General features: G+C 37.4%; 1 protein-coding gene across 6 annotated transcripts in view; it reads left to right on the plus strand.

Moving 5' to 3' along the window:
• The window catches only part of Prune2 (prune homolog 2 with BCH domain), a 260170-nt gene that overhangs the window by 31479 nt on the left and 205853 nt on the right, over positions 1–22838 (plus strand). For all 6 annotated transcript variants that reach the window (XM_026394031.2, XM_077797009.1, XM_077797008.1 and 3 more), the window contains exons 2-4: positions 12706–12810; positions 15477–15679; positions 19533–19696. In XM_026394031.2, coding sequence (XP_026249816.2) covers positions 12706–12810; positions 15477–15679; positions 19533–19696 — 472 coding nt within the window. The remainder of the gene's footprint in view (positions 1–12705; positions 12811–15476; positions 15680–19532; positions 19697–22838) is intronic.

Below are 22838 nucleotides of genomic sequence, written 5' to 3' on the forward strand. Positions count from 1 at the left end.
GTATTTTTCTGATTGTTATTATGTTTTGAGTCTGGGGAGTTGGCTGTTCCCCAACCCTGGCAGAAGTCCTTGGTCTGAGGATGCTGCTAGGATTGTGTAAAGGTGGGTGGGCTTCTGTCTTACGAAATTCCCTAATAGGTGTTCATATTAATATTACTTCCTTTGTACTCCTTGTATTGGTCAGCTTCATGTCACCATAACAAAAACCTAAGACAATCAACTTATAAAGAGAAAAGATTTATTTTGCTTTATAGTTCTGGAGGTTTCAGTCCAACATTGGTTGGCCCCGTTGTTTTGGGGCCAGCGGTGGCACATCATGGCTGAGAGTGTGTGGTAGAGTGGTGCCACTCATTTCATGGTAGGGACTCAAAAAGAGAGGAAGAGGAAGGGGCTGAGGTCCACTATCCACTTCAAGGGCGTGCCCTCAGTGACCCAAAGGCCTCCCACTAGGTCCCACCCTCTCCCATAACACCACCTTATGGGGACCAAGCTTTTACCACATGGACCTGGGGGACACTTAAGAACCAAACTACATAAGCACCTCCTTCCAGGAGTTACTAGTAAGGGTGCACGCCATAACCAGAGCTGTGCACAGACCCGGGAGCACGTTGGGACACTACAAAGCATCTCTCAGCACACATCTGCACAGAGATGAGCCATTTCTTTCTCAGAAATTTCTGAATTCTTAGCAAAGGACCTTGAAACTGTGTTTGGAAGGGTGGAAAAAGATGGGTAAATTAAGGAAGTCTGAAGAGCATGAAGATTTTGTTATCTTGTATCACTTTGTTTCTGTTCTTAAGTTTCTGTAATAGTCCTTCATAGACACTAAGTGTAGATCACCAATACACTGCTTCATACTACCTTGTCTATTGATATATAATTTTTAAAAAGCAGGCATAGTTGTGCATGCCTGAAATCCCAGTGGCTTGGGAGGCTGAGGCAGGAGGATCATGAGTTCAAGACCAGCCTCAGTTACTTAGTGAGGCCCTAAGCAACTCAGCAAGACCCTGTCTCTAACTATAATATAAAAAAAAGGGCTGGAGATGTGGCTCAGTGTTTAAGCTCCCCTGGGTTCAACCCCCTGGTACCAAAAACCCCAAAAAACATTTTATAAGGAACCCTGTATATAGGGTGCATTTCTTTTACATAGAAGAAAGTGAAGAAAATGACAAGCAGAAGATCTAAGTGCTGTAGTGAATCAAGATTGAAATAAGAATTGGGGCTATTTCTCCACTCATTACAAATATTTTTTAAACTTAATTTGTAGCCAGGATGAACATTTGGAGACATGTACTGAAATAGCATTAGGCTGTCAAGATTAAGAGGGGGAAAGACAAAAGCATAAGAAAAGCCAAGTGAAGCTCAAATGCTTGATTTTCCTCAGTTATATGTATATTTTTTATACTAAAGCAACCTGGTAGCCCTTGGAAGTAAATTCTTTTTTTTTTTTTTTCAGAGATAACATAGGGGACTCTGATTGGATTATGTCAGGGTGGAAGGTGACAGCTCTGTGTGGCCTGGGACTGCTTTTGTTGTGTACTGATGGCATCTCTCAAAAGCTCTTCTCTTCACCTCTTTCTGTAAGGTGAAGGATGAAACAGAGCACCCCACCTGCTCCCACAAGCGTGAGAGTTTGTGGGAGGGCATGGAGTCTAGGCCTGAAGGAGAAGGGCACAGGAGGTGGGAGGCAGACCCTTGACCTACTCTACTCCCAGCCTTGTCTACAACTGCCCACGAACTTGGAATCTGGGCTCCTGGATTTGTTCTCTCAACAAATATTTAAGTGAATCTTTTTACCAGGCACAATCCTAAGTGCTGATTCAACTCTATAGATCAAAACCAAAGACTTGATCTGAACAGCTGCCAAGGGTGTGTCCTCAAGGGCCCAGGCTTGGCATAAAACCTCGGAGAGAAGGGGTTTTCTCCCTCCTTCCCCGTCCTGCCTTCCTTCCTCCAGTCTGTTCTTTGCCTTTCCTTCCCTCTCTCCCTCCCTTCTTCCCTTCTGTCCAAACCTAAAGAACTCAGAGACACAGGTACAGCATAAAAGCAAGGCTTGACTTTAATGACAGTCTTGCAAGATCTGATGCCTGGTGGGTGGTCAGGCACACACAGGGTATACAACACCTCTTATCCTCTTATCCCCTAGAGCTCAAGATCCTCCCCTGGTTCCTCATTGGCTGAGTACTATGGAGTGCAAGATCCTCTGGTTTTACTGTCTCCTATTGGGTTATTTAAAGAAATAGACTTGGTTGTCTCCACCTCCCTTGTGGCGAGATGTCCCGAGACTGGGTGCCTTTTGGTGGTACACAGTTTAGCTCTGTTGGTTGGGTTGTGTCCCTTCCTTCTCACTTTCTGTTTGTCAAGAGACTGTGAATCTTTACGCTCACATGTTAACTGCTTGTGACTTTCCACCCTGCTCTCCCCTCCCGCTGCCTTTCTTAACTTCCAAGTCATTTTACATTTATAGCCAAATACCGTATTCTGAAAATGGACCACTGGACTTTGTATTTCTCACATTTTCATCCTTTTTCTTTTCCTCTTTCTAAAACCTCTTTGCTCTGCACCGCCCCCCCACCCCGCCCAAACCAGGCTCTCTGTGGTAGGTTTTTTTTTTTTAATTTAACTTGAAATATATATGTATATATATATATATATATATTTTTTTTTTTTCCCCAAATATACACCACAGAGAGGTCTAAAAGGACTCCATATGCCCATCTCTCACCTTCAAAAATTTTAAAGAAAAGGGCTGAATGTGAATTGCATATTCAACAACTCTGGGCAGTGAAGTTGTGTGTCTTATTGTCATCCTATTCAACTGTATGTAGGAAGTTATTTGAACCTTACAACATATTTCCCACATTTGCCAACTAAGAGACATGCATAACTGTAAATTCTCAAAGACACCATGGGAAGCTCAGAAATTCCTTAGAAACCACTGTGTGTAAAACGATTGCCTGCGGGTATAAACTCTAGCATCTCTGATTATTAATACAGTTGATGTGCTTGTTGTTTTGAAATTATTTAAAATTGAATTTTAGAATTGCTTTATACTGGGCATCCATTAATCGCCCAAATATTGGGGGACAGAGGTGAATAACACTTGTTGTCTAACTACAATTATGCCCTTCTAAGGTGGTTATGAATGTTTACTTCTGGGCCTAGGTTTTACATACAGGTACTAATGGCAAATCACATTTTGATAGAATGTAGAGCATACTTGTTCACATTGCTTGAGACATTTAAAAAATTATTACAACTGTTATGACTTCAGAATAACTTATCTGTAAGTTTGAATAATGGACAGATTGAGAAGTCAAGTATCTTAAATTTTGAGAGGAAAGAGGAAAATATGCGATGACATAATATTCATGAAAATCCTTTACTTTATAAAACCACTTGAGGCCAGAGATTCAGCATCAGAGATCCAGTTCCACTAGCTGGTGGCTCCTTTGTGATCACAGCTGGAACCTTTGTCCCCAAGACTTCCTACAGCAAGCAGCGTTCTGGACATTGTAGATGCTCAAGTCAGCATTGTTAGTGAACAACAGTGTCAGATACAATATGAGGGCAGAGGAGAGTTGTCAACTTTTCTTCATCCCTTTCTCATGTTCTTAAAAATAAAAGTTTTGTGGAATAACACTTTGTTAATAACACAAAAGGAAAAATATTAAGTAACCATTTCCCTCTCACACATAATAGACTCTCATTTGGTGGTGGATACGCTCTTTCTCTAAACACGCGCACACACACACACACACACACACACACACACACACACACACCAGAGCTCTGTGACGTGTGTTCTGCCTACATGCTCATGGTGTGAATTTCTTTTGGGAACTGTTTTTGAGTGCATTCTTTCAATATATGTATTTATTTATGAATTTTATTCATGTTTACTATACGAGCATATAATACACATTATAAAACATATTCTAAAAAACAGAATATTTTAAAGAACAAGATAAATCAATCAGGCATGATGTCACATGCCTGTAATCCCAGTGGCTTGGGAGGCTGAGGCAAGAGTTCAAAGCCAGCCTCAGCAAAAGCTAGGCACTAAGGAACTCATGAGACCCTGTCTGTAAATAAAATACAAAATAGGGATGGGGATGTGGCTCAGTGGCCGAATGTCCCTGAGTTCAATTCCAGGTACCAAAAAAGAAAAAAAAAAAAAAAAAGAAAGAAAGAAAGAAAGAAAAAGATAAATCAGAGTTGTTTCTTTCTTCACTCTGAGGTGTCTTAACTACTTCACTCTGGGAAGTGAAGGGTTGTTGAAGGGTTTGAACTCTACTAACTTTAAACTTCTATAAATCTGAATATTATGATGTTAACAATTCTCTCTGAAATTGTACTTGGTCTAGAGCACATAAACAGTCCTTTCTAAAACTCAATTTCAGGAATTTTCTTTAGTGAATAGGAGCTCCATGGTCCTTAGTTGCTTATCCTGAGTTCTCTTTGAGGGGATGTTTCTGAAACTTGGCTGCTCATGAGAATCAGGCTTAATTTCTTGCTAATCTGATGGAGAAAACACTATTTTATTGTTGGTTTTATTTGCAATTCTATGACTGGTAATAAGGTTAAATGCCTTTTCCTGTGTTTATTTCTTTCTGATAATTATCCCATTCACATCTTTTACCTATTATTCTCATAGGTTGTTTGCCTTTTTAAAAATCAATAGGTACAAACTTTTTGCATGTTAGAAATGCTGTCCTTTAAATGACAAGAAGGTGCAAATATTATGCAAATAATATCTTCCATTGTGTTGTTTATGTTTTTTCATTCTTTTGGTACTGTTGTCCTAAGGAAATTTCACTTTGTTTAAAAACTAATAATTTTATATTCAACATCTTACATTTAATATTGTTGTTTTATTATTTTGACATGAGGCAAAACAGAAGAATAAATTCATTCCAGTCAAGAGCTAGGACACCTAGGCAGGGTCTAGAGTGCATTTTTTGAAACTTTGTCCAGCAGTAGAGTATGTAGATTGTGGAAAATATGGCACAGAGTGTGCTCAGCCCTTTAGTACTCAAAATGATAATGCCATATTAAATAATGCATACTTATTGCATCTTAATGTAATCTATTGAACAAATTGTTCCATAGATGCCCAAGGCCAGAAAACAAAGTAGTGAATTATTGACATTACCAAAGTTGAATATGTTAGTAATATTTAATAGTTTATTTAGCAATAATAATAGGATTAACATCCTGAAAGGCATGTAGAAAAAAAATATGAAGACAATAAATTTTGGGGAGTGGTACCAGGGATCTAATTCAGGGGCACTGGACCACTGAGTCACACCCCCAGTCCTGTTTTGTATTTTATTTAGAGATAAGATCTCACTCCATTGCTTAGTGTCTCACTTTTGCTGAGGCTAGCTTTGAACCTCAGCCTCCCGAGTGGCTGGGATTACAGGTGTGGGTCACTGTGCCAGGCTGAAGACAATGAAATTTTGTGTCCATATGAAAAAAAAAATGACCTGAAGCACTCATCTTAAGCAATCATAATAAATACAAATCAAACAACATTAAGATACTATTTTACCTCTCAACATGATAATGCTGAAGTTGAAGATTTATTTGAGAATTAAGTATTTCTGTGAGTGAGAATGAAAATTTCTGCAACCTTTCCTGTGAGCATTAAAATACTAGCATTTTTTGACCTCGAAATTTAAAATTCAAGAGTTTATTCTGTAGAAATAATTAGGAATGGACACAAAAATATTATCTTCCAACTATCCACTATGGCCTTATTTATACCAATAGAAATGAAAAGGAATCTCTAAGAATTGATGATCAACTAGATAAAGTAGGATGATCCACATTAAGTAATAACATTAAGTATAATATTTATTATTTTTTTTCATTCATTGTTTTTGGTAGTTACCCAGCCCGAACAGTGTGCTAAGCACTGACCTGGTGACTGGAGTTACTCAAGCAAGCATAAGTTACCCCTGGCCATTTGATACTTACATTTTAGAATTTTAACAGAATAGAATGTTAGTAAGTTTATAAAGAGAGTTAAACTGTATATAATACAGCATTGCAAAAGAATACTCATATAGGACTTTTTAAAAAGATTAGAAGGAATTCATTAAGTATTCATAGTGATTAACTGTGGGAATTGAGGATTTTTCCCTTTGTAAGTTTCCACATTTTCCAAATGTTTTCTAATGTGCATATTTTTTAATAAAGTGATTAATGTTCAACCTTAGGTGATGTTATGGTTTAGGTATGAGGTATCCCCCAAAAGATCATGTGTAAAAGAATGCAAGAATTTTCAGAGGTGAAAAGGATTAGATTATGAGTTGTAACCTTATCAGTGGATTAATTGACTCATATATTAACTGGCTGCTAAATGTAGGCAGGTAGGGTGTGGTTAAGTAGCTCACTGGGGGTGTGCCTTTGGGGTTTATATGTTTTTACTTTTTATTTTTTCAGTACCAGAGATTGAATCCTGGGGCATTTAACCACTGAGTCACAGCCCCAGTCTTTTTTATTTCATGGAAGATAAGGATTTGGGGGTCTAGCCCTGACTTTTGGAGGATGATGTTATAGAGGGAAAAAATATTTCTGCCTCCAAAATTGTCCTTTGAGGCCACAAAGAATCTTCAACAAAAATATGAAAAAATTCAATGTTCTCAGTAAAATAGCAATCCTTACCCATGTTATTTCTATGATCCAGAAGAAATATAAAATATAAGCCATATTTGAGGTCACTCCATTTGCGAATATTTTGTTCTCAAGATTGGCAGTAAACAGATCAGGAAACATGGATTTAGCTGAGAAGCAAAGGAGTGGTTGGGTATCCAATATCCGGGGCTCCAGGAAACACCTGGCCTGAAGGAAACTTGGGGACCACCCAGCTCATCCAGAAAGGGCCTCAGGCAATACTTGGGTTTAGGCTTTGGCTTCCACATCACCCACCCACAGTGGCCTCTTGCAGGTGAAAATACAGAAGGAGACCCAGGGCAAAACACAGAAGAAAACTGGATTTGGTTAGATTGACCCCCATCCCCTCTTTCCCAAGTAAGAGAAATTGAAAAAAATTAAGAGAAGACATTCTTTGGTTTGGCAAAAAGAGGCTGAGGAAAAAATACTGAGGTTGGTTGGAAAGGTAGTGCTAAAAGTTCTGAGGTGTCCTAAGTTCAGTTACAAGGGAGAAACATTCACAATTCTGGAGTGGAAGCAATAAAAAGATTGTGTCACATTCCTGAATGTATGTTGGAACCTTGACTTAAACCCCTCATGGCTAACTACCGGGGCCATACTGCCCTGTTTATGTGCAGACCCTCGGGGCAGCAAGTACCTGTTATAGACAGTCCTCCTAACCCCAAACCTTCCCTGCCTCATGTATCCTGTGCCTCTTGTCTGTAGCCAGTGTAAGTTTTGTGTAAACAATTTATGCTTTTCTTCTGTGACTTTACATCTTGTAAACACTCCTGGCCCTAGGCCTGGGGGACACATTGCTAACTGCTATCTACACCTGCTCTTAGTAGTCTAGAAACTTGTTCTGGGACCTGGTCCTTTTCTGGGTAGCATCTGAAACAGCTCAATCAACTCTGTTCTTTGAGAGATTCCTTGGTCTCAAGAGTTTTGGTTCAATAGTGTTACATAAATTTATCCGAATTGACTAAGTTTCAGTTTTTATCAGGAAGTAAGACAATTCAATTACCTCATTGTCCTTTTCAAGCTTATTATTGAAAAACTTTGTCTTTTCCTAATTCATTTGTTTATATTCATGTACTAGGTCACCATTACATTATGACATTTATGAGAAAATTCAATATAAAACATCTCTGTCCCAAATTTATAGATTTTGGTAAATGCTTTTGTTTTTACAAAAACAAAGGTACATCTCTCAGAAGAAACTGATTATGGTATCCTAGTCACTTATTATTGTTTATTGATTAACTGTTAGAATGAATCTCAATGGGGTGGTCAGGGTCAGAGCACCCTATTTGACATTATAGGGATTTTTTAAAAAAGGCACCTATGTTGTTTCAAGAAATTCTGTTATATACATATTTGTGAATGCACAATTGTCACTATTTAGCTATTAAAATTGTTCAAGGCAAAAGGTTAAGTCTCTAAAGGGTAGAAAACAGAAGCACCCAATTTTTGTAAAATATGTGTTAGTATATATGCATGAATTATAAAATGTGCCATAATCAATAATATGTTAACAGTAGTTAGTTATCTTTGCATTATTGTTTTTGTTTTGTTTTGTTTTCCTTTGGGTACTGTGGATTGAACTCCCAGGCACTCAACCACTGAGCCACATCCCCAGCCCTATTTTGTATTTTATTTAGAGACAGGGTCTCACTGAGTTCTTAGTGCCTAGCTTTTGCTGAGGCTGGCTTGGAATTCAAGATCTTTCTGTCCTGAGCTGCTGGGATTAACAGGTGTGCACCACTGTGCCTGGTGCTTTATTGGTTTTTATTGCACCTAATTATTACAATGGCATATATTACTTATCAGAAAAAAAATTAAAAGTAGGGAATAGAGGATAAAATACAAGAATTTCAATTGGTACAGAAATTGCTGTATTCTGGGACCCTCACATGAAGTGTTTCCTTCTTTGCCTTTTAAACTTTCAGTTGATGTCCTTTGATCCCAGCACTACCATTTCCCTCTGGGTTCCAGACATTCTCCAGGTAGTGATAAGGTTAGAAATTCAGGAGATCAGGAGTTATCAAAATCATCTTAATCTCAGAGCATCTTGTTTATTTAACTGTGTGACTTTATCTGTATGCAAAGAGCTGATCTGAGGCACTGGGCATCTCCACCCCGCTCTCTTTGGTCCTTGCTACTTTCTTGGCTGTGTAAATGTCTCATGCCCTGTCTTTCCTGGGGATTGTGGCAGGTGTGGATCTAAGTCCAACAGGTTGTAAGCAGCATGTAAGAATTCCTGCAACCCATTCTTTGAGTCTTCAGATGCAGAATCATGGCAGCCACAGCTGCATAGGTCTCCTGGGGGGAAGAACTGGACACTTCTCTGTTCCACCCCATAGTCAGCCACCTGGAGCAAAGACGCTCTTCTTGACTTAGAGTTAGTAAGTTCCTGAGGGAGCATTGGCTCAAATGCCACTCTTTTATAAGTCTAGCTTTCTTTGGAGGTTTCATCTTAAACATTTGGGAGGCTTCTTTTTCTCTCATTCCTTTGTTTATTGATTAGAAATGAGGGACTAAGAAATGTGCTCCGCATTAGTGAGTGAGGAAGATGTTCTCCAACTTCTGTGAGGTTTGCCTGCAATGCTTTTGAAACAAAATTCATTTCAATTATTTTTTTAATATTTATTTTTGTTGCAGTTGGACACAATACCTTTATTTTATTTATTTATTTTATGTGGTGCTGAGGATCAAACCCAGGGCCTCACACGTGCTAGGCCAGTGCTCTACCACTGAGCCACAGCTCCCTCCCCTCAATTAATTCTTTTTGGAAAATGTTCAAAGAATTTTTAGGAAGGGGGAAGTAGGGAAGATGTATTGAGAAATCATAATATAACTGTATTGCAAGTGTTCTTTGATTAAGACATTTATTATGGGATGTTAAATGTGAAAAGTTATAGGCAAAGGCAACTTTTTTTGAGAGTATAAAATTATGAAAAAGCTGATTTATTTCAGGGCCCTAGAAGCCTCTTTCTAATCAGTTCTTCTTTTTTTCTGTGGGTGAGTTTGAAAGTACTTTTGCCTAACAAGTGCAGCTCTCTTGAATGAACAGTTAAATCTGAATGTGTAGGCATTTTTTAGAAAGAGATCTGAATGTCAGTAAGGAGTCTCATTTTATCAGCACATAGGATTATACTCTGAAAACATATTAAAATCATGATCTGTAAAACTGGCATGTTCAATATATTTTTAATACATTGATTAAAGAAGATTCTGACAATCCACTTGGAAATGTATCTAGATGGCAAAGCAGTGCAGTATCTATTTCATCCATTCTTAGTGTTTTATTTTTGGGGGTATACTAGAAATTGAACTCAGGGACACTCGACCACTGAGCCACATCCCCAGCCCTATTTTGTATTTAATTTAGAGATAGGGTCTTGCTGAGTTGCTTAGTGCCTCACCATTGCTGAGGCTGGCTTTGAACTTGTGATCCTCTTGCCTCAGCCTCCTGAGCTGCTGGGATTACAGATGTGTGCCATCTTGCCAGCATGATGGCACATTTAAATGGAGGCAGATGGTGGGAGAAGACAGTGTTGGAGCCCCGGAAAAGTGGCTTCCATTGTCAATGGCAAATGTGGACAAATGGCACTGGAAGAGGCCATGATATGAACTATATGTGGGAAGAAGGGCAATTGAAAGAGAATTGAGAGACCATGAACATGTGGCACCAGGGAGAATCTTCAAAATTTTGCAGCAGGATCTGCTCTGGCTTTGACCTTCAAGATGATATGTATTTTCTTTTTTTTTCATTAAATGAAGAGGAATATATCATAATATTCATAGAATGTTCCTGAGTTGTGAGAATTGTATTAGCTTTGGGCCCACAAACCTTATTTAGCTCTTTTGTTATCCTAAGTAATAAGTGAGCTTGGGCTTGGAACTGGATTGTGGCACAAATTGCACCTCCCCCGCCTCACATCTTCTTTTGAGAAAGTTGGGATTGAACACGGGTGTGTGGGGGAATGATCAAGCCTAGATAAGAACACAAATAGGTCAGTAAGTTTGATGCTGTAAAGGTCCGAAGCCTTGCTGTGTTTAGCATGCATATTTAGCACTCTCTCTTATCACTCAGTTCCCATGCTCACTCACTGTGACTTTGCTGAAGTCACAGTGGCCTTGAGGAGTGGTTAGTGCAGGACAGTAGCTCGTGCTGTAGGCCATGGGTTCTGGAAACAATGCTGGCCCCAACACAGACTCCTCTGACCTATAAAAAGTGTTGTTGATCTTCTTACTGTCTGTCTCATAAGATTTGGGAGGAGAAATGACGTAATGTCTACTTAGATCTCTGAGCTTCTCGGAAGAACAGCATTTACAGTAATATGATTTCCTAATGCGTTTGTACATGTCGTAATGGAGTCTAACTCCATTTACCTAAATTTCCTTAGGTGCTCCTAGAATATGTGACTCTTGATTTTGAGAGCTAGACCTAGATTAGAACCTCACAAGATACTCAGCCAAGTGAGTCGGCTATACATTTATGATGTCAGAGAAGGAAGCTGGGGGACGTGGGGATGGGAGCTAGATTTGGTGGTTATGAGGGACAGTTATAATTATATTCAGAGAGTTTTTCCCATACTTTAAATCATGGTGGGGATTTTTTTTCTGAGAACCAAAAGCTTAATATTTTTAAAAAGTGCTCTTTAAATTTGTAGATATGACATATTGGGTGACTCACCGGCAGCGTCCATCCTGCATTTTAGCTTATGACACACACTAATCCAGCCTTCTTCCAGATTTACCTTTTTTCCCTTAGGCCAAAACCTAGTTGTTTAGTAACTTGTTTCTGACTCTGATACCAGCAATTGCATGTACATACTAACAGATTTCTAGATCTATTTGTAAAATACCTAGTAGCTTATTAAATCATGCTTTATTTTTGTTCTGTACATAAAAATTACGTCTTTTCTATGAAAGTGGTCATGATGAGTCTAACCTTTTACATGAACTTTCGGAGCTGTATTACAACTAGGTTGGTTTTCTAGTCCTTCCTAAACAGAGAGGTTAAAACAAATGGTGAAAAGGGAGGGAAGTATTTGCATGTGTTGTCTCTAATATATTATAAAGATATTAAATTATGGTATAACTGTCCGTATTGAGCTGTTTCACTATGGAATTTTCTAGAATCAGTTGGTTCTTTGAATGTTTCAAAAGAACGCCAGCCTCCTATAAAGGAGTTTTAAGTAACTATTGAGTTAGTTGACCAGGAAAAATTCCGTATCTGTTCACTTCCAGAGAGGGGACTAAATATATTTTCTAAGAGCAGTTACAGTAATTTGTGTATTTTGAATGATGATACTAATCATATTCCTTTTTCTGAGTGAGGAAAGTGCTATCATCACTAAATAACAATGCATAGACAGTGTCCTGTCACCCAAAACGTGACATGAAAGTGTACCTCAACAGCTTGTGTGTTTGATTATGTCACATGCCAGGGAGATATATATATATATATATATATATAAAACTGTGCTTTTTTCTTATATCAAGAATAATGACTAGGGCTGGGGATGTGGCTCAAGTGGTAGCGCGCTCACCTAGCATGCGTGAGGCACTGAGTTCGATTCTCAGCACCACATAAAAACAAAATAAAGATATTGTGTCCACTAAAACTAAAGAATAAATATTGAAAAAAGAATAATGTCTAATATAAGGAAATAATAATGGAATTCTATGCAACTCTTCCTAAATGTATAGGATCTCTTAGTAAATGTATAATGTATAATGATCTTTTACTAAAAAATTACGACTCAGAAATACACGTCAAATGAAGTGAAATTGTGGATAATCATAATAAAGCTACACTTTCTCATCCTGACAATTTATTGGTTGGAGTGAACATTTTGGAATGTTGAGCATGTTGTACAGATTTTATGCTCCCATGTAAGAAGTCATGGTAAATCGAGACTTTCTGCCATAGTATATGAATGTAGATAAAACATACTTTAAAAAAAACTGAAATGTTTCCTCTTTCTGTTGACTTCTGCAAGTTAAATTGTGACATTTTATTTAAATTTGTTTCAGAATCGAAGCAAACGCTTGGAGAAGGTTCATGTGGTCATTGGCCCCAAATCATGTGACCTGGATTCTCTCATTTCTGCCTTTACCTATGCTTACTTTCTAGACAAGGTGAGAGGAAGGAGAATTATGTCTTTTATACTTGAATTATTATGTACCTTTAAAGAATGTGCATTTTCTAGGAAAAAAGGGAAGCTATTAACTTAATTTTCTATGTTCTGGCTTATTTTTGCAGAGAATGAGATATTATAATCCACAAATCAGCAACGATTGAAGCAGCACCAACTATATGTTAACTATTGTTTTAGGTATCCCTTACTACTATCTTCATAAAACCTTGCTTCAGGTTTCAAATAAAACCTGTTTTCAAATAAAAAAAATTAAAATGTTTATAATAATCTATTTCATTTATAGGAATTCAGAACTAACAATATAAGGACCAGATTTTTTTTTTATTTTCTTTTGTCATCCTGTCGGATAGTTTTACCTTTGGAGGTAGAAAAATATGTATGAAATAACTTTCATGAAGATTACATGAAGTGCAGAGAATACTGGCTGGCATTTCTAGAGGCAAAAGGATTCCATGTCAAATGTACATTTGATAAGTCCTTGTTCAGTTTTGCCTTTTAGACCTGATTTTGTACACCATGGTCATCCTCAGTAAAGATGATCTCTCTTGAGGGGGCATCTTTTTCCTCTATAAAACACAAACACACCTGGTAAAGTGGAAAAGGCCTTTCAATAAATTGTTTAAAAATTTTCTTTCCATAAAATTCATCAGCTCCTGATATTCTTTATTGCCTTAAAGCCTGTTTGGATGTTTGGATGCTATTTCCAAAAATCTCACACAATTTTTAATTTTCCAGAGTCTGGTTTGTTTTATTCAAATTTTGTTTGGATCCTTGGCCCCTGACAGTATGCATAGCTGATCTAGAGTGATTTAAATTCACATGAAACCCAGTCTTCCAGAATGAGCTGTGGGTGGCAAGAACTGCTTTAGGGCAGCAGCTGATGAAAATGATGGGTAAAATATTCTGATCTCTACATGTGGGCTCTCTATCAAATTTGTCTTAAAATTTGTTGAACTTTACAGCAGAGATTAATTGGTATGAGGAGATAAATGTGCCTGTGTAAGACATGCATTTTAAACACTAACTTTATTAACTGGGTTTTTTGATTTCTAAAAAACCTGTCACTTGTTTAGAGAACATACAGTTGACCGAACTGGATTGATGTTTAGACTTCTAATGGCATGGATTTTTAAGAAAATTATATAATAATAACACCACCACTAATAGCTACAATGTTTTGAATGAATATAATGATATCCAATGAAAGAGGTGGGATAAAGAGACTCACGATTGTGCTCTTCTGTGAAGCCTTGCCACCATAGGAACAAATGTGGAATCACCTAAGAGACAGATACTGGGAATTCTATTGTGTTTCTCTGCATTGTCTTAGTTTACTGGGCCCAGGCCCTAATAGTGGTCTATACCTCCATTAAAATTTTCCTGAGATCCTGATACTCCCTCTCAGAGTGTTAACATTTGGCATAAATGTAGGGCTTTGTCGCTTCCTGTGTATTATCCCATTTATATCTTTCTCACTCTGGTAAGTGAGCCCCATTCTACAGATAGGGAAAACAGAGGCTCAGAGAGGAAAAAGGCTTTCTCCAATTCACACAGCAGAGGCTGGGGCGGGAACCTAGTTCTTCTGACTCCAACTTCAGAATAGGTACTTCCAGGATAGGCTCAGGCTACATGCTCTTGACTCATGTATTGGTTCCTTTCTCTGTTTCATTATTAGGAGTTAGAGATAACTCTCAATGAATTAGAAAAACTAATTTGCCATCCATGTATTGCTAATGATTATTATCTTACCTGCAACAGGTAAGAAAACCCCACTTTTTTGGAGCAGGTTTGTGCTTTGTGTACTATAGCAGTGGTTGGCTCCTTTGTTTCATTCAATGAATGTTTATTAGATGTTTACTAGAGCCAGACTGTTTTATGTACTGGAAAGCATAATGGGACAAAGCAGTCCAAAAGTTCTGCCTTCGTAATGCTAGAAAGGGGAGACAGATGACAAGCTTGTGACAGAGCTGGTGAAATATAAGAATAAAGACTGCAGAAATCTGATGTTATCAAGCCCTACATGCTTGTAATGATAATGATAAGATTTATTGCTCTTTACTCTTAAGATAACACACCTTCATTTTAAAAACATTCTTATAGAAAACTAAACTTATTATGGGAATCTGGAATTCTCTAAACTCCTACCTATCTTCCGTTTCCCCTGATTGACATAAAAGTTTTTATGAGCTTGTGAACAAAAGACTTTTTTTTTAATATAATATAAGAAATCAGTAAAGATCACAATCTTTAGTTAGTGTGTGGGCTGAATCTGGTTCCTAAATGTTTTCAGTAACTTATATAGTGTTTCTTTTCTTTTTCTTTTTTTTTTTCCCCCAGTGCTGGGGCTGGAACTCAAGGCCTCATGGGTTTAATCATGGAGGGGTTGAAGTGAGACATAAACCATTTCAAGTAGGTTATAAGAAGTTTCAATAAGAATAAGGAAATTAGAAAACATTAGAGGCCCCTTACCCCTAAGTGTATAGTGCTCTACTAATTGTATTTAGGAAAATTTGGTTCTGAATGTCAAATGATTTGGTACTGCCAAAAGACTTATATGCCTTTTACCAATTACCCTGAAGCTGCAGAAAATGTCCTTGTGTCTTCCCTCCTGCTGTTTTGGTGATTTAGTCAATCTTCTCTTGGTAGGTCAGCCCACCTGGGGTTCTCTGTTTACCAGTGCTGAATATTCCAAGAACTGAATTCAACTACTTCACTGAGACAAGGTTTATTTTAGAAGAGCTGAATATCTCTGAATCATTCCACATATTCCGAGATGAGATTAACCTGCATCAGCTAAATGATGAAGGGAAGTTGTCTATAACACTCGTTGGCAGCAACGTCCTGGCAAGGTAAGGCTCACTGTGAAGCTCTGGAGGTTTGGCCCCTTAATGAAGGTCTTCTGGTCAGTCATCACCTTGCTCAGGATTGTTGTGGTTTGGGCAGATGTCTTAAAAACTGAGGCTTTGGGCTGGGGTTGTGGCTCAGTAATAGAGAGCTCGCCTAGCATGTGCGAGGCTCTGGGTTCGATCCTCAGCACCACATAAAAATAAATAAGTAAAATAAAGCTATTGTGTCCCACTACACTAAAAAATAAATATTAAAAACAAAACAAAAAACAAAACAAAAAACCAAAAACTGAGGTTTCCAGGACAGATCAGAACCAGATGAATCCTGCTTATCTATGAAATGCAGTAATACATCAAATTGGACCTATTTCCCAAATGTAGGGTGAACCTTCTGCTATATAAAGATGTAAAAAATGGTTGAGACTTGAGAAATAAATGGTGAACCTTCTGTTATATAAAGATGTAAAAAATGGTTGAGACTTGAGAAAAGAAGCCATGAAAGGCACGAATTAAAGTATATCGATAAGTCCTATATGATGGTGGATCCATTTCAGATACTTTGGCAGCAAACAAAGCAGTTTGCCTCTACATGCTGGAAAGAATGAAGATGAGAACACTATCTTCTGCATTTATTTTCAACCTTTTCCCAAGTAACACTGGGGAGGGTGAAGAAGCCATTTATTCTGGAGGGAGGAGGTTGCAGTAGGGGTGGTCTTTGATCTAAACCCTGAAGCAGGAGTTCAGCAGACAAGGCCTGGAGAAAAAGGTGATCAGACAGAAGACAAGCATCAGCAGGAACAGTAGGAAGCCCACTCGGAGGCCCAGACTGGCCAGAGGATTTCAGAGGCTTCAAAAAAAATTGTATCTCAGCAAATGGTGCTTTAATGTTTAATTGTTTACCTCAAAAAGGAGCAAAACAAGTCAGGAATACCTAATATCACTAAGTAGAAAGTCAACACATTTCTCTGAAAAATCTTCCTGAAATAACAAGTATTTTGCAAGGCAAAAATATATATAAACTATCATCACAAGAAGAAAGGGTTGGGACATTGAATGGTATCGTTAGTAGAATATCAATAAAGATGTTTTCTAAAATGTCAGAAATATTAACAGAAAAATATCTTTGTTGTTATTTTTTGGCACCAGGGATTGAACCCAGGGGTGCTTTACCACTGAGCCACATTTCCCAGCCTTTTTTTATATTTTATTTAGAGACAGGTTTTTGCTGAGTTGCTTAGGGCCTTCCTAATTTGCTGAGGTTGGCTTTGAACTCGAGATCCTCCTGCCTTAGCCTCCTGAGCCACTGGGATTACAGGCATACTCCACTGAACCTGGCTTAACAGAAATTTTCAGCATTAAAGAAAACATTGATTTTTTTCTTTCTTGATTATAAAATTAATATATGTTCATTATAGGTCTGTTTTTTTTCTTTTGCCTGGGGCTTGGGATTGAAATCAGCAGGGTCTTGTGTCTGCTAAGCAAGCACTCTTCCACTGAGCTACACTTCTAGCCCCTGTAGAAAAATTTAAAACAAAAAATGGAAAAAAGGGAAACAAAACAAAACAAAAAAGGAACAACTTCTAGTCTTGCATTTTTATTATTTTTAAAAGATATCTACTGTTATTATTTTTGTTGTCATTTAGTTTTCTATTTCTATTCAAGCATATTTTATTTTTATATAATTGGAACAAAAAATTGCCAACAATTAAGAAAAAAGCAGAGGTCATTCAGAGAAAGGGGAATATTTTTCCTTCCTTTTGACAACATTTGGGTTATTATGTCAACTCTGCTTTTACTTTTGCATTTCAAATATGACATCTTTAAGTAGAAAGTCTTCAAATTGTTCATTCACAGCACTTTATTCTATAAGAGGAAGATGGATTTTTGGAAGTTCATATAGTTCAGACTTCTTATTTTATGGAGAGGTAATCTGCAACCCAGTGTCAGGATGACTTGTCCAAGGTACCACATGCAGATAGTAGAAGAGTTCATGTTAGAACTTGGATCTTCTGCCTCCTTCAAAAAGTACTTAAGAGCTGCTAACTGGTACAAGGATCTAGAGGTACATAAAGAGGAATAAGACAAATTCTCTGTCTTCAAGGATCTTATAAAAATACCCTTTTTAATATATACACACACACACACACACACACACATACACATATGTTGTAGTTGGACACAATACCTTTATTTTATTTATTTATTTTTATGTGGTACTGAGGATCAAACCCAGGGTCACACACGTGTGAGGCGAGTGCTCCACCACTACTGAGCCGCAACCCCAGCCCTAAAGATGCCATTTTGATAGACTTTCTGCTGCTACTGAATGAAGTGTCACTAAACACCTCCATCATTTGAGATGGCCATCTTTTATGTAATTTGCCAGTTTGCTAATTGTTCATGACTTGTACCAGTGTATATTGATCTAAGTGTACATGAAATAAAAACTTTTTTATTTAATATTTTTTAAATTGAACCATTTTGGGAGGTGAATACATAGGTATTAATATTTGGTAATATTAGTCCTATTTCATTTACTTATAAAGAGTTTTGAAAACAATCTTATTCCTATGCCATTTGAAACAAATGAAATTCTTTTGAGTAACATGTAGCAATCAACTGTTGACAAGGGGCTACAAGTTTAGTTATTGGTTGTTTTAGTCAGCTTTCTGTCACCATAATGAGATATCTAACATAGATTACTTATAAAATAAAGAGAGATTATTTTGGCTCATGGTTCTGAGGTTCAAATACAAGATCAGGTGACCCCATCATTTTGGGCCTCTGCTGAGGATGGCACGTCATGGTGGGAGCATGTGTAGGAGTCAAATGGTCACATCTTAAGCCACATCTCAATGGTCCCACAGAGACTGTTCCCATAATCCTTTAAAGTCATGACCCCATTGACCCAAGGAATTCCCACTAGGCCCCACCTTTTAAAGCTTCATAGATTTCCTAGTAACTCTACCCTGGGGACCAAGCTTTCACATGTGAACCTTCAGGAGATGCTCACATTGCACATAAACCAGAGCCTGATATTTAGGATAATCATATGCTTGGCTAAAATTTATGTGTTAACTGTTTCTAAATGGAAAAAAAAATGTATGCTGGTTTTGAGATTGAAATTGTGATCTCTGACTTTGGAATTCTTTATGAAACAGTATGTTTTTAAAAAATAAATAGAGATTCTCATTTCCTATTGTCACCCATTTTTTTTTTCCTGACAGAAAGAATACAGTTGGTTCTATTCATAGTTTTCTTCCTATATTTGATAAAATCCACCCTATCTCACATATAACAATGATGGTTACATTATATAAGCCCAGGCATTTTTTTCTTCTAAACCAGAGTGACTAGATGTGCAAGTTTTGGAGCTGAATTGACAGCTTAAATACTAGCTAGTCTGTTCACTAGTTGTATAACCTGAAACACACTTTTTCACCTCTTTGTGCCTTAGTTTTCCTGTGTATCAAGCAGGGATTTTACCAGCACCCATTTCATAGGATCATTTTATAGTAGAAAATATGATAACACACCTCAAATGTTTAAAAATTGAGTCTGTCCTGTATTGGAAGCTCACTATGTGTTAGTTATTATTATTATTTCCCAACAATGAAACATGAGATAGAGTTGCTACAGTGTGAAGATATTCTGGTAATCTTGGGGAGGTTCTCAGTAGACAGGAAATGTGAAGACATGGAGTAAGCCCCTACTCTTGAGAGTTGTCTGAGTTTACTCACAGTGTTGACTGTTGAGAGGAAGTCATTATTTGGAAGGGAGCAGAGAGTAAATAATTCCAAAAAGCGAGAAATCATGCCCTGTCTCCTTCTCTCCCTCCCTTCCATTTGCTCTGCAGTGAAGACAAAACTTTGGAATCAGCAGTTGTCAAGGTCATTAATGCTGTTGAACAGAATGACACAGAGTTTGAGATCCGGGAGTCTTCCTCATCCCTCGTGCTGAAAGAGCTTCTCCAGGAGGCTCCCGAGCTCATCACAGAGCAACTGGCTCATCTCCTCAGAGGTGAGAGATGGTCTTTCTAGTAAATACTGGAAGGCTTAATGGGGTGTCTCTCAACCTGCTCATGCAGAAAGACTGTGATCCATTCTTGGGTTAACAATCCCTTTAAAGACCACAGGAAGCTTCATCAGAGAGGCAGGGAGTAAAGAGTTTGTTAAAGAGTAACATTATATTGGATATTAAAAATGTGCATTTAAAAATAAGCACGAAGGGGCTGTGCTGTTTCACTAGACAAGAATATTAAATGGCACTGCTGCACCTCTGTTGGAGAGCTGGAATGGCTCCTCTGGCCATTTTAATAGCTTCCAGAGGTGATTCTTGCCCTGCAACAGTGTGAATGTTGACCGGAATTCCACGTTACTACCTTGAAATATCTCCTGACACTTGTACGTGCTTGGTTTGTATAATATTGTATGGATGGCAAAAATGTGAACTTTTTATTTTGATGATATAATGTCAGGTCATTCACCCCCATCTGTAACACACTCCATCTTCAGCCCATTTTAGGCGCTGAGGTCAAAGTGCCCTGTTATCAGGTACAGTTGATCCTCTGGATCCACGGGTTCTATATCCATGGATTCAACCAACCTCAGATTGAAAACATTTTTTAAAAGTGCGTTTGTACTGAACATGTACAAACAGACTGTTTTCTTGTCATTTTCTCTGAACAACACATTATAAATACTATTTGTTAAACACTTCCATTTACAAGGTATTATTAGTAATATAGAGATGATTTGAAGTATGTGGGAGGATTATTAGGTTATATGCAAATACTGCAGTCTTTTATGCATAGAATTTGAGAATCCATAGATTTTGGTGTCTACAGCAGTCCTGTAAGCAGTACCCCAGAGATACTGAGGGATGACAATATTCTACTAATTTCTTTCATCTCCCTCAGTGAAGTCTGGGGCTTCCAAAGAGTAGCTTTCAAGTCTGGAAATTAAAACCACAAAAATTCACTTCTTTTCTCATGGAAGACACTGGTTTGATTTTGGTGTAAGGCTTTTATTTTCTTTCAGTAATTTATTTTGGATATGGTAAATACAGATTTTTCTCAGAAGTGTTTAATTTGGGAAATTTCAAAACTGAGGAACAGACTGAAAGAATTCTAAAAGGAGGAAGGCCAAGAATATGTTGACTTAGCTCTCTTAAGGACTCTGCTCTTTACCACAGTGTAGAGGGGAAAAGGTCAAGAGTTATATAGCTCCTGTAAAGGTTTTACATCTAATGGATCCAGTAAATCTACCTTAAATATTTTTATGGCAGTGGATGTCTAAATATTCTAAATGAAATTAGAATGTTCTATGGGAGATGAATTCAACTATCCCATTTCTTTTTGTGATAGAGCAGAAGGAAAATAAAGGTAATTGGGAATCTAAGCTTAAGTTTTTTTTTTTTTTTTTTTTTTGCTAATGTGTCGTGCAGGCAAGCATTAGAGAATATTCTGTTTAACTATCATGTAAACTAAGATTTTTAGTTTATTATTAAAAATACATGCTATTTAGTAGGAAAGAAAGTTGTCCATGAATTTTTCATTATTATGATATCTTACAAATAGCAAAATAATAGAAAATGAATGCATTAGTACAAAGATACAATTTGTGACTGCTGCTGCTGCTCAGATTTAGGAAATTAGAAGGAATGCAGACCATTATTTATTTGTTATCTTTATCTTAGTTTTCAGAATTATCAAGACAGAGCTATGGCTAAAAAGAAAATCTTGTTTTCTTCTTGATATTGGAGATGTCTCATAAGGTTAGGCTTGAAGTGCCATTGGGAAGCTGCCAGAAAGTGAACATCATTTCCTTATTGCTTAGAAATTAGAATGTAATAAGAATTGTAATGCATTCTGCTGTCACTTTTTTTAAAAAACCAATTAAAAATTAAAAAATAAGAATCAAACACATGCAAAAAAAAAAAAGAAAGAAAAGAAAGAAATTAGAATGTGAGGGGATGAAAATTCTTTACCTATGAGGGCTCCCTCTATAGATGCTGTCTTGAGAGAGAGCTTGGGAGGGAGAACACAAAGGGGACTGTTACAGTGGAAGGGAGCCCTGGAGACCTTTGGCCAAAGAGTACATGTTTCTATGTAGGTGGGGAGGACATGAAATGTCACTGAACAGTTTTGGCAAGAAGGATGGTGATAACAGAAGTCTGACTTTAATGTGACTCATATATTCAGAGGTAAAGTTATTTGAAAGCAATGGGTCAATTTTTATAAGCTCCCAGATCTTTAGTAAATATAAGAAAGAAATTGAGTCTAATTTTGCAGAATTCACTGAGTTCAAACTTAGATTTTATACTTTCCCAGTCAAGTATTAACATCACCAAATCTGAAAGGACTTGTTTTCTTTGTTCTTATAATTTCAGCATTCTTTATTTTCATAATATAACTAGTTCTCTTTCAAAGAAGTTATTATGTTACTTTGTATTTTGGGATATTCCAAATTGTTGTTAATTTGACACGCATTTCTAGAATTTATGTATTCTTCTAGGTCTTAAAAGACCTAATTTCCAATGTGCTTCTTAGTGTGCAAAAGATTGCACCTGCTCTTTCTTAACCTTGCTTTTTAGCTCCTCTTCTGCTCAACTTCTGAGTATCAGAGTGCCCTACAACTTTGTCCTGGACATTTAAAAAAATCTATGCACTAGGTGACATCATTTATTTCCAAGACTTTTAAAGAATACACAGCTATTTCCAACCATGATCTCCCATATCTCTATGACCTCTCTTTAGAATTCCAGATTTGTGTCCAATGCCTATGTGACATATTCACATGCATGTCTAATTCATACCACCTTAGCACAGCCCTAATAGATCCCTTTGATTCTCTGTAACTCCAAACTTCTTTTATTCCATTTTTCTCATTTCAGTAAAAGGCCTTGCCAACCACCCAATTACTCAAGCCTCAATCTAGGAGTTATACTTGATTCTTTCCATTTCCTTCCCCTCCATATTGATCCACTAGCAAGTCTTGCTGACTCTACATCTAGAATATAACTGGAATTCATCCATGTTTTCCATAATCACTACTAGTGGCCCAATCCAAGCTGCCATCCTATCTCTCCTTGACTACTATAATAGCAACTTATTGTCCTGTTTCCTCCATCATATTCATCATCTGTGAAGTGGTCTGAATGA

This window comes from Urocitellus parryii, chromosome 4 (genome assembly GCF_045843805.1).
Source record: "Urocitellus parryii isolate mUroPar1 chromosome 4, mUroPar1.hap1, whole genome shotgun sequence".
Taxonomy (NCBI): Eukaryota; Metazoa; Chordata; class Mammalia; order Rodentia; family Sciuridae; genus Urocitellus; species Urocitellus parryii.